Genomic DNA, 20,277 nt, shown 5'->3' on the forward strand with positions numbered 1-20,277 from the left:
TTTTTGCAAGGAAAAAATAAAAGAAGTAAAGACAATGTTTTGCACAATTTTTCCCATATTAAATAAACAACAGAAAGATTAAAGAATAAATACTGTTTTCCAAAAAATGGAGAATTGGTGTAATCATTTTTATATTTCTGAGTTTAGATTTCCTTGAATATTTTGCATGGGATATTTACTTTGTGTTTTGGTTTATTTTAATAATATCTTCCTCTAGGTCCTTTGGACCCCTCAAGTGCTGCCAAATGGCGTTCAGTTCTTCCGAATCAGTCCAGATGGTGAGGAAGGCTATCCTGGCGAGTTGAAAGTTTGGGTCACATACACGCTCGATGGGGGGCAATTAATAGTGAATTACAAAGCCCAAACCAGCAGTACCACGCCAATCAGTCTGACCAACCACTCATATTTCAACCTGGCAGGCCACGTAAGTATTAACCCATTCTTCTGAACTACATGCGTGCTTTGTGGGGTAGCTCCCTGAAGAATAGAAGCACCAACTTGGAAATGGTTGGATAATGATAATCCTGGTGAGAATGATACGTGTTGGGGAAGGATATCGGACTGACATATTAATGCTCTTTCCCACGTGTTAGTCACTAACTATTTCTGTATCTTGGCTAAATTCCAGCTCTCTTTCTCCATCTCCCTCTTGGGGCTGACCTACAAGTATCCATTTATGTAAACAACATGATGGAGTAAAGAGTGTCTTAGAGACTACTTGTAGGACTACGGGATAAACATGTAATCTCTTTGAGGCTATTTTTTCTCACTTGTAAAATGGATATAATAATATATGTGTCACCTAGTTTACAAGGCTGTTGTGGAAATCAAATAAAAAATATATGTATGTATACATATACATATACCTATATATATATATATTTATGTATGTATACATACATACCTAGACTTGGTAAATCTTAAATCACTCTTTAAATGTCAACTTTTATTATACTCTGCATCCATTCTAATTTCTGCTCTGATCTTTGTATACTTATCTTCCCCATCTCTTAGACTTTTTGCTACAGGAGATTGATCAGACACTATTTCTAAGTTGGGAGGCACCCTCTGTTTCCTTTTAAGGGCTATGCCCAGGTCAGTTACTTACCCCTCCTTGATTTTATCTTAGTTATCTTACCCATCTTTGTAGTCTCTCACTACATGGTATGCTTTAACTCTTTGCAAATTATCTGGGGATATGGTCATTTAATGCTCCAGTAATTTACCAAAGAGAATCCTGGTTTCTTTCTTTTTTTAAAAAAAAATTAATCTCATGTTGTTAATATTTACTGAGCACCTATAGTATGTTAGATATTGTCTAAAATAGACATTTGAGAGTAGACTGGTTTTGCATGGGAACAGTTCTGTCTTTGAAAAAAAAAGAATAAATGAATGAATGAATGAATGAGACATTTAGATGTCATAGAATTTAGATTCCCAAAAGAAGAGCTTTACCCGAAGTCTGAAAGAGGGTCGGGAGTCAGGACTTGAGCATCTTTGCTCTCTGTTAATTTTTCTTATAGATCAGTGTTTCTCTCTGTGTGTCTGTCTCTCTTTGTCTCTCTTTCTCCTTCCATCCTCTTTCAGCATCCTATTGACATGCTAACAGGCAGCCAGATAGTACAGGGCATAGATTACTGGAATTTGACTAGGAAAACCCAGGTTAAAATTCTATCTCATACACACTTCATGGTTCCTAGGCAAGTCATTTAACCTCTTTATACAATCTCAGTTTTCTCCTCCATAAAAGGGGGATAATAATAGTACCTTCCTCAGAGTTGTTATGAGGATCAGTGAAATAATATGTGTAAAATGCTTTGCAAACCCTTTATAAAATGCCATTTGTTATTGTTACCATTAACATAAAGTGTATAGCTAGAATATAAGGAATATCAGAATCAGCTTTAAACTGGACAAGTAGCAACTTCTATAATTTCAGTGGTTTTCCATGACTTCTGAGCTCTCTTTCTGCTGTGCTTGCATTTTCCTACTCATTTCTTATCTTGTGCTCTTTGAGGAGTTTTTATAATCCCTTCTACATATCTCAGTTGTACCTTATCTAGATGCTAGCAATTTCAATTTACTAAGTCTTCAGAATCAGTAGGGCAGAGGGGACTATTAAATTGCATCTACTGAAAAATAATTCTCCATGAGTCTCGATGGCCTCTCAGTGCTCTAGGATCTTTTTGTCTAGTGTGAGTTCAAATCGGGCCTCAGATGTAAGTCACTTTTCCTGTTCACTTCAGTTTTTTCAGTGTAAAATGGCTATAATAATGGCACCTATCACCTAGGGTTGTTTTGAGGACAAAACAAAGTGATATTTTAAAGTATTGTAAATATAAGTACAAGCTATTATCATTCTTAATGTCAAACCAAAAATAATCGTTTGTTAAAACTCCCCCAATGTTAATAGTCCTGAGATCATTGCATCATGAATTGTGAAGGCTAAAAGGCAGGTGTCCCTCTCAGCCCCCAATTTGTTTCCTCTTTCATCTGCACTTTCATATCTCCAGCTAGGAGGGCTTCATAAAAATGGCCAACACAATTGTCTTTCTGTTGTAGATTCCCCATGCTGTAACTTAAGTCCTGGATTTTCCTTTCTAAGGTTTCTAGCTGTGCTTTCCCAGCTCTTTGGGTTAGATTTCAATAAAACATGTTCTCCCACTTTTGTATAATACCCAGGTGGGAACCATACACATCTTTTAAGAGTCTTTGAAAAACTTTTCATTCTTTTTCTTTTTCCTTTTCAAGACATAAGGCGCTTACAACTGGTTTTTGTGGGCCTGAGTTTATTAATAGCTAGGCCGCAGTGTAATAGCCAGGCCATATTGAGCTGGGTTTTCAGTTTCTTCAAAGCTTTCTCTGCAGCTGAGGTCCCTCAAAAGACCTTTTGAATGCTGGAGAAGACCTTTGAGAGGTTCAGGTCAAGCCAAGTCAGACATAAGGGAAAGAAATACTCTGCAAATCTCACAGATCTCTGCAGGTCTTTTATGTTCATGGTTGTCTCCCACTCCATCCGCTGCAGCACCTTCTCCACCTTTTGCAAATTTATTCAGACTTCACTTTCCACCTAGCCCCTTCCCCACCTCCCTCCCCCAGCTTCACAATTGATTCTGGCTTATATACTGATGAGTAGTATTTACTTGGTATACAAGGCCCTCTATAATTGAGCCGAAGCCAGTCCTTCTATCTAGTTCCTCCTTTAGGGGGCTTATGCTTTAGCTAAAATGGATTCCTTATACCTGAAACATACTCTTCAATGTTCCTTCTGCCTAAAAAGTATCCCTATAGTAATGGTTATAATTATATATATATATATCACTTTAAAATTCACGAAATGCTTTACAAATATTATCTCATTTGATGTTCACAACAACCCTGACAAGTAGTTGCTATTATTGTCCCCATTTTACTGATAAGGAAACTAAGGCAGAAAACTAAGAAAACTTACTTAGATGCTTCTTCATAATTTCCATAGTGTGGAAGTAATTTCCACAGGTAGCACTAAGTTGATTCAAACACCAAATATGGGCACCCTACTTCCATCCTTATCTCAAGGACTGGATTAAAATTGTCTTAGAGAAGCTATTTGAATTTTTGTAAATTGTCAAATGAGGTACTAACTTCCCTTGCAAAAGTTAGTTGCATAGAATGTTGGAGCTGGAAGGGACACAAATCCATTTTCTAGAAGAAAAAACTGAGGCTCCGTGAGCTGACATGACTTGTCTTGAAATCACATAGCAGTGATTGGAATTTGAACTTAGGTCTCCTGATGCTCTGTTCATTTCTCCTCTCTCCTTTCCTCCACTTTTGAATCTATATGAGGAGTAAAAGTTTAGTACCATGGAACGATAGCTAGCCAAATCAAATACTCATAAACCCAGAGATAACAGACTGTCAGAGTCTGTTTATGCAGTCACTCCTCTTGCCAAGTGTTTTATGATCATCCTTTAAAAAAGGAATAAACACATTCAGGTCATAGGACGCTGTATAAAATCACAAACATGATTGCTTCAGTTGTGTTGACAGCCGGATCTGTCTGCTCTCACCAAAGGCAATGCAACTTGGTTCACCAGCCATTTAGGAATGAATGAGTGAGTGAATGAAAGAGCATTTAAAACTGCTTACTTTGTGTTATTGAACAGAGCATCGAGCAAGGTGCTTCTCGTGTATCCCTTGCCTTGTTTTTACCCACTTGGCCCTAATCCTACTTAAAGTCTCATCACCTTCCATCCAAACTATTGCAAGAACTTCCTAACTGGACTCCTTCTCTCAAGTCTTTTCTCTCCTTTAATTCTTCACACAAAAATGTCTGACCATAGTACCCGGTGCTCAAGAAGCTTCAATGGTTTTCTTTTCTCTTTAGGACAAAATATAAACTCCTCTGGCATTCAAAGCTTGTCTGTCTCCATCCTTCCTTTCCAGGTTCATCGCCTACCATCCCTCTTTATTCTTTCCTACCTTTCAGTGAAACTGAGATGTGCTTCAGTGTCCACATATACGACATTCATCTCCTGCCTCCATAATTTCCCCCATCCTTAGACTTCTTCTCATCTCCAACTTTTGCAATTTCTACCCCTTTCAGGGCTCAACTCAAGTGACATATTCTACTCCCTAACTTCCCAGCTCTTTCACCATTGAGACCGAGTCTTCCCACCCTCCTCCTCCTAATTATTTTTTGGTTGCTGTGAATATATTTTGAATTTGTTTACATATTCGTGTGTGTATATGTGTATGTTTCCTGCAAAAGATCTGTTTTAATTTTGTCCGTTTTGTCTGGGATATTATAAGTCTTTAAAATATGCTTTAAAATTGATTCCATTCTAGCCTGCAGGGTGCTGATGAGAAATGAGGCCATTTGGGGTATTTCATCATAGGTTCTGACCCCTGCTCTTTAGTTCATGGGTGGCCTCTGAGAAAAGGGAACAAAGTCAGCTATATATTTACCCAACCAGAAGTCAGAAATACTTTAAAACCACTCTGTTTTCTGACCTCTTGGTAGCATAGTTTTATGTAGACAGGAAAGTTCGTTCTGTGGCTGATGGTATCTAAAAGCATTTTCTAATCTGGTTGGTTACTCTATTTATGGGATGACCACATTGTAAGATGGGCTTTATGTAGCACTTAAAGAATGTTAAGATAATCATTGCTTCATACATTGTGAATCCATGGTTGCTGTCACATTTCCTCTTTCAAGTTTATAAATATAAAGGCAAATATAAAGCCAGATAAAATGTTAAATCATCCCTTTCTCTACGACCTTTCCTCAGTTTTCTCTTTCTTCTTCTAGGGTTCTCCGAATATATATGATCATGAAATCTGTATAGATGCTGAAGCTTTTTTGCCTGTTGATGATAACCTGATCCCTACTGGTTAGTAAATTCCAAGGTAGTTTTTTGGGAGGGGGAAGAAAGTAAATGAGTGTGTGTATGCACATACATGCTTCTGCGCCTGATGATAGTATGATGTAAAGATAAACAAAAATCTCTCCCTGTTTCAAAGTATTTTGCCTAGTCCCCTAGTAGAGCACCTAAACTTTGCATCGTGATAGGATTGTAGAATCTTGGAAGTCATCAGATCCATCTGCCTCATCATCTAGATGAGAAAAACAATCCAGGGTGTTAAAATGGGATAAATATGCTTATTATAAGGAGGGACTGTTTTTATTCTTTGTCCTTTTATCCTCAGTACCTAGCACAATGCCCGGCACGTAGTAGGCATCTAATAATTGTTCATTAATTAATTACCCAGTCAAACCAGGTGGCAAGAAATCTTTCCTGTTTCAAATCCTATGTTCCATATTTAACTAATATCAAATTACTTGTTGTCTTGAGGAGGGGGGAGGTAGAGAAGGAAGGAGAAAAATTTGGAGCAAAAAATTCTTACAAAAATGAATGTTGAAAATTATCTTTACATGTATTTAGAAACATTAAATACTGTTTTAAAAAAATCCTTTGCTCTTTTCATTATACTAGAAAGTTTTACTTTCATAAGACCCCTAAAAAAAGTATAGTGGAAAAAATGCTAAATTTGAAATCAGAGGAACCGCAGCCCTGTCATGTATAGGACTCTGAATAAGTGACTTGGACTCTGAGGGCCTCGGGTTTCTCAAAGGGTGTTGGAAGTCCTTTGAGGCCTTTACCAGGTTAAAGTCATGATTCTATGATCCTTTATTAGAGAGGTATAGCCCATTCTCCTTTTTAGCACTGATCAAATTTGGTATGGGGGAAAACAGAAAGGAAAACTCATTTATTTAGCTCCTACTCTGTGCCAGACATTGTGCTAAGTTAGAGTTTTTACAAATATTATCTCATTTATCCTGACAACCATTCTGTGAGGTAGGTACTCAGTTATCCTTTTTAGCAGAGATTTGTTCAGTATTACAACCTGATAAAGGACATGATTTGTAAATGAACAGGATATAGGACAAGTAAGTATTGATAGACAAAAAGGAAAGCTCTTGAGGTTGGGCTTTACTTAGAGACTTTACTTAGGCAAGAGCCAGCAGGCCCCTTTTATTACTGAATAATAATATAAACGGTGAAGTAGATAAATAGTGAAAGTCATACTTCACCAGCCTTAGAATTTTGCTTATGATTGTTCTATTATACTTCTCAGTGTCCATTAAAAATTATTGAGTATCTCTGTTCGAAGAGGTTTTTTTAATATGAGTTCTGTTTATAGATATTTACCATATTAAAAATAAATGCTAAAAGGCTTTCAGAGACCCCTCAAGAGTCTCTGGACCACACTTTGAGAACCACTGGTCTACTATAGTAATGTCAAACCAAAATGGAAAAAGCTCCCTTCAGGGGGCCACAAGAAAACCACAAGTCAGTATTATGTTGTATTATATTTTTACCTATTTTGTTAAACATTTTCTAATTACAATTAACCTGGATCGTATTGCATTTTGGGAATTTTGTGGAATGTGGGTTTTGACACCTTTGGTCTGATAGACATCAGAGGCACTTAGATAATAAGATAGTGTTAATGCTTTAAAAGCAGATGACTCGGGTACCTTTTTGGTGAAAAGAGTTAATTTTCTAAGATAATAGAGGCAAGAGGCAGTATACATGATGTGGTAGAATTGGCATTGGACTTAGAATAATAAGATGACTTGGGCTCAGTTGATCACATTATAGCTATGTGATTCTGTGCAGATGAATTATTTGACAAACATTTATTATGCACTTACTGGCACCATACTAGCTCCTAAAAGGAGATCTAGAAAGCAGGGGGAAGGAGATAATAGGATGGCTGATCTGTACTCTTCCTCTAAATGGTGTTCCTGGGAAGAACTTAACAATGGGAGATGAAATACAAAGAGCAAAGAGAGATGGCAGCTAAGATGTGGGGGTTATGTTCACATAATTGACATGTTTTTTCTGAGTCTCAATTTCTTTTCCTGTAAAATAGAATAATAGTACTTACCTCACAGGATCGTTGTCTTCAGGAAATTTCTGTGTAAATCACAAAATTCTCTTTATATGAGCCAGGATGATTATGTCAGCCCATGTGTTCACAAGGGATGCTGTTGATATTGCTCCAGCCAATGTTGAGGCTTTTCCTCTGATCAGCCAGACTTGATTCAGACAGTCCCACTGAAGTGGCTCAGACAGAACCATTCACACTTCCATCTTGCCCCCACTATCAAGTGATCTGTCTAGTAAGATGGTTGGCAGGCATTAGGGTGTAAGCTCTAGCTCCTAATTGATGTCACTTTAAAGCTTTAAATGCTCCCATCAAAGCAGGAGAGTAAATGTTTTTTTTTTTTGTTTTTTTTTTTTTTTTTTTTTAATTTCATTGAAATAAGGTCATAGATTGGAGCTGTAAGGGACCAGACTGTTGTCTCACAAATGAGAAGTGTGGAGATTCTAAAATGTAGGCAGTTGTGTTTTTTTTGTGTGTGTGTGTGGGGGGGGGGGGTGTGGTTTTTGGGTTTTTTTTTTTTTTTTTTTTTTTTTGGTGATTTCTTGAACTGTGACGTACAACCTTTATGTTTGCTCATGGTTTTCAGGAAATTCTATGATTCTTTTTAAAATACTATTTTATTTTTCCAATTACATGTAAAGATGATTTTCAACATTTCATTTTTATAAGATTTTGAGTTCCAAGATTTTTTTTTTCTGCCTCCCTCACTTACCCCTTTCCCCTACGACAGCAAGCAATCAGATACAAGTTATACATGTATAATCTTTTAAAACATATTTCCATATTAGTTATGTTGGGAAACAAGAATCAGAACAAAAGGGGAAAACTTAAAAGAAAGAAGAAAACAAAACAAAAAGTGAAAATAGTATGCTTCAATCCATGTTTAGTCTCCATAATTCTTTCTCTGAATGTGGATGGCATTTTCCATTTCAAGTCTATTGGAATTTTCTTGGAATTCTACGATTCTCAAGTTATTGCCTGACCTAGTTTCTAAGTTTTTGATAAAAGATATGGTAATTTTAAAAAAAATATTCAGACTTTTGATTTTGTTCTAATTCTTCCTGTTGTTTTCTGGAGACATTGTGTTATATTTGCTTCATTTATTTTTAGTTTGCTACTTGGATAATAATATTAAGAGCTGACATGTAGCACTTGTTATATGTAAGCAAGTGCTTTATAATCATCTTCCTGTTTGATCCTCACAATAACCCTCAGAGAAAGGTGCTTAGAAAACTTAATTGAGGAAACTAAATCAAATAGAGATTAGGTTACTTGTCCAGGATCACACAGCTAATAAGTGGTTGAGGTCAAATTTGAACTCAGGTCCTCCTGACTTCTATCTACTGTACCATCTAATTGCCCCAATTTCTAATCTATTTTCTAAACTATTTCCCTTTTACTTTTTCCTTCTAAGTTAATATGTCATTTTAAAAAAATCATTCTTCTGTTTCATCCATACATCCTGGTACTTCTTGTAGCCATTTTTTTCCTCTGAGTCTACTGTTGGTGAGGTTATCTTTTGGGCTTCCCTTAAGCCACAATATTTCTTAATTATGTTAACTTATATTCAGCTTTTTGGTTTTGGTTTGGGATTTTGTGTTCAGGAAAATCCCCTGTACAACGTGGGTAAGTAGGGTAAGCTTTGGTTTCATCCCTTTTGTAAGAAGGCCATTACCTCTGCCAGTCTAGATAAAGCAGCTTTCTGCCAGTCAATAAACATTTAGGGAGTGTTTCCTGTGTGTCAGATACTGTCCCTGGGGATAAACATAAAGTGCCTACTGTGTGTCAGGAACTGTGACTGGGGATAAACATTTATAAAGTGGCTACTGTGTGTCAAGAGCTGTGCCTGAAGATACAAAGAAAGGCAGAAGACATTTCCTGTCCTTAAAGAGTTTATAATGTAATGGTCACATCTAACTCTATTGTCTGCTTAAATTCCTGACTCCTCTCCATCTCCTATTACCCCACCATGATTTCCATATTTGGCTCCCTTCTTCCCTTCTTCTCACATACTCCTCATTTGAGAATTGTTTCTGCCCTCCTTTGACTCAACAGGCCCCAATGGGATGTTGGAAATGACAGCTCTTAGGCGTCTTATATAGTCATTCCTCCCCTGGAGCTCCGGTATTGAGTGGGTCCGGCTTCCTACCATTGCTTCCAGTGTTTTGATGAATGCACTGATGAGTTATGACACATCCCTGCACAGTGACCCAAGGAGTCTGATTCTCTCCCCTGCTTCTGATATGGCAGGAGTTGGGGAACCTGTATTAAGCCTGCAAAATCATTTGCATAATCAACTACAGGATGATGAGCTGAAAGCTGAATAGAACAGCCTCCTGCTACTTGAGTTCTGTAAATTGACAATTTTGTATGGCCTGCGAATGATGTTATAAACATCCAACTGGCTTTTGGCAGAAAAAAAATTCTCCACCCCTGTGATATGGGATCTGGCTTCAGCCCCTTGTTTAATGGCAGTGGTTCAAATCACCCTTGCTCAAAGGGCTTTTCTGTTTGAAGGAGTTTGGAATGACTTCCCTCTTTTCTGCCTTTATTCACTTCCAGCTTGCTTTCTGGAGTGTGCATAATTTCCCCTTGTGGTCTTTTCTTTCTCTATTGCTAGTTTAGCTGAGCTGACACTGACTTCCTCAATTCTCCCCCTCTATCAGCTTCCACCCTTTTCCAGCACAGCTCCAGAGTGGATGAAATAGCTTCTATATTTTTCAGATTTTTCTGTCATTGATTTTTTTTGAAGCTGTATAGAAATATTTGCTAGTTTTTCATAAGGCTGTCATAACTGGAAATCCAGAAGAGTAATTGGGAATCATATTTTTCTTTTTAAAATTTTCAGCTTAAAATTCTCTCTCCCTTTCTCCAATCCCTCTCCATCCATTGAAAAGTCAAGAAATAAAATAACCATTTTATATTTATGAAGTCATACAAAACATTTCTACCTTAGCGTTGTTGAAAAAAAAAAGAAAGAAAAATAAAGTGAAAAAAAAATGCTTCACTCTACACTCAGTCCAGAAGGTAGCTTCTTTTTTTTTTTTTCTATCATGATCTCTTTGGAATTGTTGTGTATCATTTTGTAGATTGGAATAGTGAAGTCTTTCATGGTAGATTATCATTTTACAATGTTGCGGTTACTGTCTATAATGTTCTCCTGGTTCTACTTTCTTGACTTTGTATCAGTTCAAGTAGGTCTTCCCAAGTTTTTATGAAACTGTCCCCTTTATCATTTTTTAGAGAGCAATAGTATTTCTTCACAGTCATATTTCACAACTTATATACAATCTCTCGCTGCTATTCTCATTTCTGCCCAGTATCATATACAATGAATAAATTTTCTGTTAGTCACATTAGAACCATTATCTTTTAGTTTTTTGAGCTCTAAAAGATATTAAAGGAGAAAGCCTAGAATTTATGTACCCAACAACACTCAGAATTTGAACATTGTCTACTTGGCCCAACAACTGAGATGGTGAAGAGAGCATATACTACCATTTCAGTCATTGTCAACATGGTGTTTGTCAAAGCTGATAGGATAATTGTGAGAAACAGAGATGAATGGACTTTGTTTGGCAGCTTAGTGGAACTGGAAGTTCTCCCAGTTTTCAAGAACTGATTTAGGGGCTTTTCTGTTTGTCTCAGTGATGTATGTCTTCCTTTGATGATTCCTTTTTGTGATGATTAAGTATTAACTGGAGCAACCTTCCCTTGCCAAAGAAGTTATCACATTATTAGTGACATATCAGAAAAAAACAGAAGTAGAAGATTATCACCCATTTTGTGACTAATGGATAAGAATAAAAATGAACCAAATATGTTTATGACATATGCATACACATACACACCCATGTGTATATCTGTCTCTTAATCTAGTACTTCATTGCTGAACTATGTAACTCACATTTTTTATAGCATCTTAGTTTTATGGTGATGCAGGGCAAGATTAATTTCATCATCATAGCAGATGAGGAAATTAAGTGAAGTTGACTTGCTTAGAATGGCAGATTTTTAAAAAAATTTCCAATAGTATTTTCCCAAATGCATATAAAGATAATTTTCAACATTCATTTTTGTAAGATTTTGAGTTTCAAATTTTTCTTCCTCCTTTCCTTACCTTCCCCCTCTCCAAGACAACAAGCAATCTGAAAAAGGTTAAATATATGTAATTCTTTTAAACATATTTCCCTATTTTTCATGTTTTGCAAGAAAAATCAGACCAAAAGGGAAAAATCATGAGAAAGAAAAAACAAATGAACAAACAACAACAATAAAAGGTGAAAACATTATGCTTCGATCCATATTCAATCTCCATAGTTTTCTCTCTGGATGTGGACAGAACTTTCCATTACTGGAATTGCTTTGAATCACCTTACTGGTCAAAAGAGCCAAATCCATCACAGTTGATTATCACATAATCTTATTATCATTGTGTACAATGATCTTTTGGTTCTGCTTGCTTCCTTCAGCTTCAATTCATGTTAAGTCTTTCAGGCTTTTCCAAAATAGGTCTGCTCATCATTTCTTATTATTGAGGCTTACATATACCATAATTTCTTTAGCCATTCCCCAACTGAGAGACATCCATAAAAGTGGCAGATTTAAATCAGCCCAAATTCAAACCTACATTTTCTGACTGAATCAAAGGAAAAGGAGGAGGAGAGATTGAAGAACATTATAATCGTTGAACAAAGTTTTCAGAAACTAAAGTGTCAACATTTTGTAATATCCCTTGGTATCATATGGAAAGTCATTAGCTTCATCTAAATCCCTACTCTCATCCTAAATGAAGTCATATTTTGTTCAGGTGTAAATAATATTTGCGCTGTATGGTAGAATATGACGTCTTGGCTAGGCATTTTATGCTGGTCAGAAATCAAACAAGATGACGAGGTCCCACTTAGTTATGACTCCATTCTAAGCTTCTATTCAATGAGCTGATTGATGGTATGGTCATATTTAGGGGCTTATTCTTAGATGGCTGTTTAATTGAGCTGGATAAAACATGACCTTGTATGGGATAGTATATTAGTGGAACCATACAACAACATGGTGCACACAACTTGATAAGTCCTTGGTCTCTTCTAATAAGAATTGCTCTAAAAATTCAAGAATTTCATTGTTTTCTGTTATGTCTGGCTCTTTGTGCTTAAGAGTAATCCTGGATGATTTGTCCTTCCTTTCTTCAGCTCATTTTACGATTAAGGAAACTGAGGTAGACAAGATTAGTAACTTTCCTACAATCACACTGGTGTCTGAACCTGGATTTGAACTCAGGAATTTGAGCCTTGCTGAGTCCAGACCTTGTACTCTATCCACTGCACCACCTGGATGCCCTTACTTCATCAGTTAATAAGATTTACTTTTTTTCTCACAAAAAGCTTTCATAGCTCATGGCAACCTGTCCCCTACCACTTCATAATTTAGGACCTACCTGTCTGGAGAATTGAAGTTCCTTATTCATCTCATACCTCTAAAGGGAGAACATTATTTTCATATAAATGAATGCACCAGAGTGCTGGGGATTCTGAAAAGTGTGGCTAAGCTTAACCTGAAGCCACATTGCACCGAGAAATAAAAAGTACTTTGAGTATGTGTGGGTGCTCATAAAATGAGGCTCTTTCAAGTTTCCAAGGTGCAACATTTTAATGAATTCTTGTGCCTTTTCCCAGCATCAAGACCATCAAGACCCTATTGGTTATTTTCATGTGGTTATTTTAGATTTGGGAATTGCCTTGACCAAAAAAGCACATTTCTACAGTGTCCTTTCTTAATGATTGACTTCAGGTTCCTCAACAGCCCTTCTATTTTTGACCAAACCACATCATGTACCTTCTAATCTGACATCCCTCTCCCATATTTATTTTAATAGTATATCTGTCACTGGATGCTTGTATTCGTTCTCTAAATGCCATTCCTATCCATTGCTCTTCTCAAAAAGCCCATCAGATGAGCCATTCTTAAGGGAAAATGCTGATGTGGAACTAAACGTTGGGGTGGTTTCCACCATCACTGTAAGTAGTCAGTAGTTCTGTAAGGTAATATGGGGGAAAAAACAGTTACAGTGAGAACATAGTGGATCCTTTCTTGCATTGACTGTATATAGTCTTTTTTTCCATCCGTTGGTGATGTACAAGTCTCAGTAACTCAGGCATTTGGTTAAAGTAAAGCTTTGGTCCTTTATAATAGGAACATAAGCTTAAATTTGGAACTGAAAAGATCATAGAATCATATATGTAGAGCTGAAAGAGAGACCTCAGGGGCCACCTTGTTCAGCATCCTCTTTCTTTTTTTGTTTTGTTTTGTTTCATTTTAGAAAACCAAGGCAAATGTGATTAAAAAATGAAGTGTCTTCAATGACTTGAACTCATTTCCTCTAACTATAGAGCCTTAACCTTTCTCCAAGAGACCTCAGAGTTCACCTAGTTAACCTCTCCCTTCATTTTACAGATAAGGAAACTGAAGTGAGAAGTGACTGGCCCAGGATCTCACAGCTATTTAATTGTCTTAGGCTAGTCCCTTAAAGTTAGCCCCTCCACTGTTTGACCCAAACCTCCCATTACTTTATAGATGAGGAAATTGACACAACTATTAGTGTCAGGGGTGAGATTTGAACCCTGGTCCTTTGACACCAGATTTAACACTCTTTCCTATTATATTATTTTGTCTCAGAGAAGACATGTAAAGCTAAAACGGTTTTATCCTTTGTCCTACCACTGAGCCAGAGTTAACAGAAAATAAGAACTGTTGTGTGGTGTAGTGAACAGAACACTGGGACTAGAGTCAGGAAGATTTGACAGAAATCCAGTCTTAGACATTTACTAGCTGTGTCACCCTGAGCAAGCCACTTTATCCTCTTTGCCTCAATTTCCTCATTTGTAAAATGAGCAGGAAAAGGACATGGCAAATCATTTGGGTATCTTTGCCAAGAAAACCCTAAACAAGGGCAGCTAGATGGCATGGTGGCTACACCCTGGAGTCTGAAGAACCCAAGTTCAAATCTAGCCTTAGACATTTAATACTTACTAGTTGTGTGACCTTGGCAAGTCACTTAACCCAATTGCTTAAACCAAAAAAAAAGAAAGAAAGAAAACCTAAATGGAGTCACAGAGTCAGAAACAAGTGAGAAGCAACTGAACAACAAAAAGAAAACAAAATAAAATTTTCCGTGTCTTTTCAGGCTTGATAAGAGTCAGTGTTCTAAGGACCTACTTTCTGTCCTATTGGCTGCTTCCTCTTAAGTGCATCTGATAAGTGCTTCAATGCTTGTGGTGCTTTTATAATTCTAGGGAAGTTATTCATAGGATCGAAGCTTGCCAGACATATTTGGAAAGCCCTGAAAGGCTGTGTGACATTTTTCTCTCCCTTTCCAGGGAGTCTCTTTGATTGTCTTTTTCTGAGTCACCAGCAAAGGTCTGGTGGGATCCAATTTCTAAAGCAGTAAAGCTTCCTGGCAACCTTAGCTTCTATGGAGCTCCCTGCTTTCCTGGCCAGCTGGCAGGCACCAGATATAGCTAACGTGCCCTTTTCCCTCCAGCCAAACCGGACTAGAAGGTTGCTATGTGGATGTGATTATTTTCACTCTCTGTTCTTTTAAAAGCTAAATCTATATAGGTAATGTCCCTTCCTCACAGCTCAGTGGGGAAGCTGCAAAGTAAACCCTCCAAAGCGCAATTCAGGTGGGCTTCATGTCACTGGATCTGATACAGGCTATTCCTGACTGTCTTGTTAGTTGTGGCAGGGACGTACCAGGCTGACCAAGGAAGAATCAGGCCAAAGTACACATGAGGGAAGGCTAGCCTTTCTTCCTGTGAAGTTAGATACTGAGGACATCAAAGATTCATGTCCAGTAGGAATGAGGCAGCCGTATCACAATGGCTCGGGTCTGACAGACTGAGATAGACCGCTCACTCCTAATGAGACTACCTGTGGGATCTTATAGAACTTACTCAGCCTCCCGAGGCCTCAGTTTTCTCATTTGTAAAGTGAGGGGATTGGACTAGATGCTACTATACATCTCTCCTAATTGGCAGGTCTTTTCCAATTCTAGATCTAGGATCTTAATATAAATACTACCCTCCCACCAGGAGTGTAGAAGAGACTTCCTTTTAAGAAAAATCAGTTCTCAGATACTTCTGCCCACAAGTTAGATGATGGCATCTAGAAAAATGAAATTTTCCTTTCCTGTTCTGAAGATCCATTAAGGAATGGCTTCTGCTCTGAAGTTTGGCTCCCTCATCTATAAAATAAGTGAGTTATACCCTCAGGTCTATTCCAATTCTAGATCTAGGATCTTTTTACCCTCCCACCAGTAATATAAAAGAGACCTAGAGGATTATGGGATCCTTAATTAGGAGCTGTAATCCAACTCCCATCTCCTTTTACAGGGGAAGAAACTAAGGTCTAAAGAGGTGTTTTGACCAAGGATACTCAGGAAGTTGTCTCTGTTCCCTTACCTCCCGTTAAGGAGTAGCAAGGTAATGCTTTGGATAGCGCACTGAACCCAGCCTCAGAAACTCACATGCTCTATGAATTTTGGACAAGTCACCTGTAAAATAGTGATAATAATAACACATCTCTCCAGAATTGTTGTAAGGATTAAATAATATATGTCAAGTGTTTGCAGACCATAAGACAACAAACAAATGCTGGCTCCCGTTTATTATTATTATTATTATTCACAAATCACATGGTAGTAATCTTTCTCTTCAGAGAATCTGTGATTCTCTAGATTCTGTTTTACTCATGCAGTAAGCTCATTCTAAAGTGATATTTAGGCAAACTGGTTTTAGACCAATTAGTATTCTGGTTGAGAGCAGAATGTCATTGCAGAGAGGGACAAAGAGATAGCATCTGTAGTTTATCCCAGTTTGCAGTTCACTTGTTCTTATAATTGTCTCCCCAGGCTGGCACATGCTTTTCTCTCTGTTCTAGAGTCAAAACAGATACCTCCAAAGTCTCCAACCTCAGAGCAGTTTAGACTATTCTTGTCAATATGCATTAATTGGTGTTTTAATCAATATGGTATTTAATCTCTCCACGGAGTTGTACTATTTGTCCATTTTTAATCTGTTTGGAGGCTTCTGTAGTGTTTTATGTCTGAAATATCCAGCAAAACTTTAGAATCAAGTATCAGGAGTTTGCTGTCCACTTCCTCCTTCACCCTCTTCCCAAATTCAGTCACATAAAATAATACTAAATGGACCCTTCCTATCCCCAACTATCACCCCTTTCCCTCCCTTCAAACTGCCCCTCACCCTCTCTTGGATGTTAACTATTGGTTTGCTGTGATTCTTTTTGGAGAGACCCTCTCTGACTGAGGCTACATCCTGAGTTCCATTCACATTTATTGGGCAGCTGAAGCTAATACTGTGGGAGTGAAATTAAAATAAGATGGGCTCTGCCTTCACTAATAAACCACCAAACTCAGATGTTTGAGACTATCTGTGTTCATTCTTTTGGCTCTGAGACCCCCTCCAGGAAACCTTAGCTAATAAATACATGGAAACAGTCTCCCCCCTTACCCCAAGGTAGGTGACTTTATCTCTGCCTTCCTTGGTTTCTTCTGTCCTAAAATGGAGCTAATAACTGGACAGGATTGTTCTGTGGCACATAGAAGGCACATAAATATAAATATTTATTCCTTATGTCCCTCCTAATCCTGTAGCTGATTTTCTGGATCAGAGGGACACCTGTGCCCATCTACCTTCTTTTCTCTTCTGCTCCCCTCGTTGCTTCTTAGCACACTGTGCCAGTTTCTCAGGTGATGATATCAGCCAGTCTCTAGTGGGCTCCAGTCTTTTGATACTTGATCCTTGGAGCTAAAGAAGAAAAACCCTCAGAGTTTTTCTTCTCTCCACCCCTGCCCTCGTTTTCTCTTTCTCCTTGCTTATATTGTGAGAATACTCTGAGAATAAGTTAGGTCCTTATCTAGGGAGGCTGGAAGAAGGGCATCAGATGCTTTTGATTCAAGGAGGGAACATTCCTACTAGATTTTAAAGGCTTCAGATGGTAAAGAAGGTATCAGAAGACATCCCAAAAACAGGGAATAGCTAAATTGTGGAGAAATTAAAAGTTAAAATGAGATGGGAATTCCCTACCCTTATTATGGGGGCTAAAGTGGGATATGGGATAAACTTTGTTAACTATGTTAGAGACTTAGAACACATTTACTCTTGAAGATTTTCTAATTTTCCTGGCATGTTCTTCCTGATTGGAGGCATTAAAGTTCAGAGTGTTTCAGGGGCTAAGAATAGTTCCTTTTATTCCCTAATTTTTGGGGGGGAGGAAGGGTGAAATTTGGGGTTATGTGGTTTACCCAGGATCACACAGCTAGAAGTGTCAAGTCAAGCTGGATGAGTTCGTCCATTGTCCAATCACTACCTGCCCCAGAATAGTCCCTTTTTAAAAAGTAGGAAGAAGATAAAAAAATCAATAAAGGCCTCCAATCGAATTTCTTCAAAGAAGGTATTAAAAATATACTACCCCAAGAGGCATGGTGGATAGAGTTCCAAGCCTGAAATCAGGAAAAATCACTTCATGAATTCAAATTCAGCCTTGGTCACTTAGTAGTTATGTGACCCTGGGCAAGTCCCTTAATCCTGGATTACCTCAGTTTCCTCATTTTTAAAATGAGTGGAGAAGGAAAAGGCAAACCACTTTAGTATCTTTGCCAAGAAAACTCTAAACAAGATCATCAAGAATCAGATATAACTCAAATGACTGAATTACAACAACCCACTACCTTGATCTTGAGCAAAGAGTTCATATCAAGGAATAATATGAAATAAATTGAGAAAGGTGATAGCATATTATGAAGGGATTCATTCTTTTTTTTTTTTTAATAACTTTTTATTGACAGAACCTATGCCAGGGTAGTTTTTTACAACATTATTCCTTGCACTCACTTCTGTTCCGATTTTTCCCTCCCACCCTCCACCCTCTCCCCAAAGATGGCAAGCAGTCCTATACATGTTAGATTGCAGTGGATCTTGGATATAATATATGTGTGCAGAACCGAACAGTTTTCTTGTTGCTCAGGGAGAATTGGATTTAGAAGGTATAAATAACCTGGGAAGAAGAACAAAAATGCAAGCAGTTTACATTCATTTACTAGTGTTCTTTCTTTGGGTGTAGCTGCTTCTGTCCATCCTTGATCAATTGAAACTCAGTTGGATCTTGTCTTTGTTGAAGAAATCCACTTCCATCAGAATACATCCTCATACAGTATCGCTGTTGAGGTATATAATGATTTCCTGGTTCTGCTCATTTCGCTCAGCATCAGTTCATGCAAGTCTCGCTGATCTTCTCTGTATTCGTCCTGTTGGTCATTTCTTACAGAACAATAATATTCCATAACATTCATATACCACAATTTACTCAACCATTCTCCAATTGATGGGCATCCATTCAGTTTCCAGTTTTTAGCCACTACAAACAGGGCTGCCACAAACATTTTGGCACATACAGGTCCCTTTCCCTTTTTTAGTATCTCTTTGGGGTATAAGCCCAGTAGAGACACTGCTGGATCAAAGGGTATGCACAGCTTGATAACTTTTTGAGCATCGTTCCAAATTGCTCTCCAGAATGGCTGGATGTATTCACAATTCCACCAACAATGTATCAGTGTCCCTGTTTTCCCACATCCCCTCCAACATTCTGCATTATCTTTCCCTGTCATTCTGGCCAATCTGACAGGTGTATAGTGGTATCTCAGAGTTGTCTTAATTTGCATTTCTCTAATCAATAGTGATTTGGAACACTCTTTCATATGAGTAGTAATAGTTTTAATTTCATCATCTGAAAATTGTCTGTTCATATCCTTTGACTATTTATCAATTGGAGAATGGCTTGATTTCTTATAAATTAGAGTCAATTCTCTCTATATTTTGGAAATGAGTCCTTTATCAGAACCTTTGACTGTAAAAATGTTTTTCCAGTTTATTGTTTCGAAGGGATTCATTCTAAAGCAAAAAGGCTTAAAGTTTTCTTGATAGAAAAACTGTAGATTTTTGACATAAATGGATACAATGTGTTTGAGAGAGACAGAGACAGAGGAAGGAGTACATACATGGGAGCATTCATTATGTGCTTATTTTGTACCACGTCATGTATGTATGTATGTATATTAAAAAAACAACAACAGGGACAGTTAGGTGGTGTAATGGATAGAGCACCAACCCTGAAGTCAGGAGGACCTACATTCAGATCTGGTCTCAGACACTTAACACTTCCTAGCCGTGTGATCCTGGGCAAGTCACTTAACCCCAATTGCCTCAGCCAAAAAACAACAAAAACAAGAGCTTCCATTCTAATAAGTGGAGTTTTAATGAATGAATAAAATAAAGAATACCTGGTCAGGGTATAAAATTTTGGAGGAGTAGAGACCAGCTTCTGGGTGAGATAAGAGGAAGACTCAGAGTTTAGTACCTCAGTGATAACAATCTAAGGTCCTGGGGCTGAGGGGCAGGAATGATGGTCAAGGTGCAGGCAGCCCATGGTAGAAATGGCACAAAGGAGCTTGTCCTTGCAGCATGGAGAATTGAGTTATACATCTTATATAATATTATATCAAGCTAAATCTTGGCAAGGACCTAAAGGAGAAACCACAGAATTTGTTCTAAACTCAAGGGAGTGGATGGTATATTTTTAATGCTTTCTTTCGAGAAATTTGATTGGAGAGCTTTGTTTTTTGATCCCATTAGTTTATATAACCAATTCACCTTTACCTTCTCTTCTTAATTTTCTCAGACTTAGAAATGGAGTTTAGCCCTTTGCTTAGAAACACTAACTAGAAAACAGATATTGCTACCTTCAGTAGCTAAAAAGATTTTTTTTTTA

At 37.6% G+C, this 20,277-nt stretch overlaps 1 protein-coding gene across 1 annotated transcript in view; it reads left to right on the top strand.

Annotated features, from left to right (window-relative positions):
* Nucleotides 1-20,277, top strand: part of GALM (galactose mutarotase) — a 51,141-nt gene that overhangs the window by 11,753 nt on the left and 19,111 nt on the right. Inside the window, exons 3-4 of the mRNA XM_003758339.4 lie at nucleotides 218-424; nucleotides 5,291-5,372. Coding sequence (XP_003758387.1) covers nucleotides 218-424; nucleotides 5,291-5,372 — 289 coding nt within the window. The remainder of the gene's footprint in view (nucleotides 1-217; nucleotides 425-5,290; nucleotides 5,373-20,277) is intronic.

This window comes from Sarcophilus harrisii, chromosome 2 (assembly GCF_902635505.1).
Source record: "Sarcophilus harrisii chromosome 2, mSarHar1.11, whole genome shotgun sequence".
Lineage (NCBI taxonomy): Eukaryota > Metazoa > Chordata > Mammalia > Dasyuromorphia > Dasyuridae > Sarcophilus > Sarcophilus harrisii.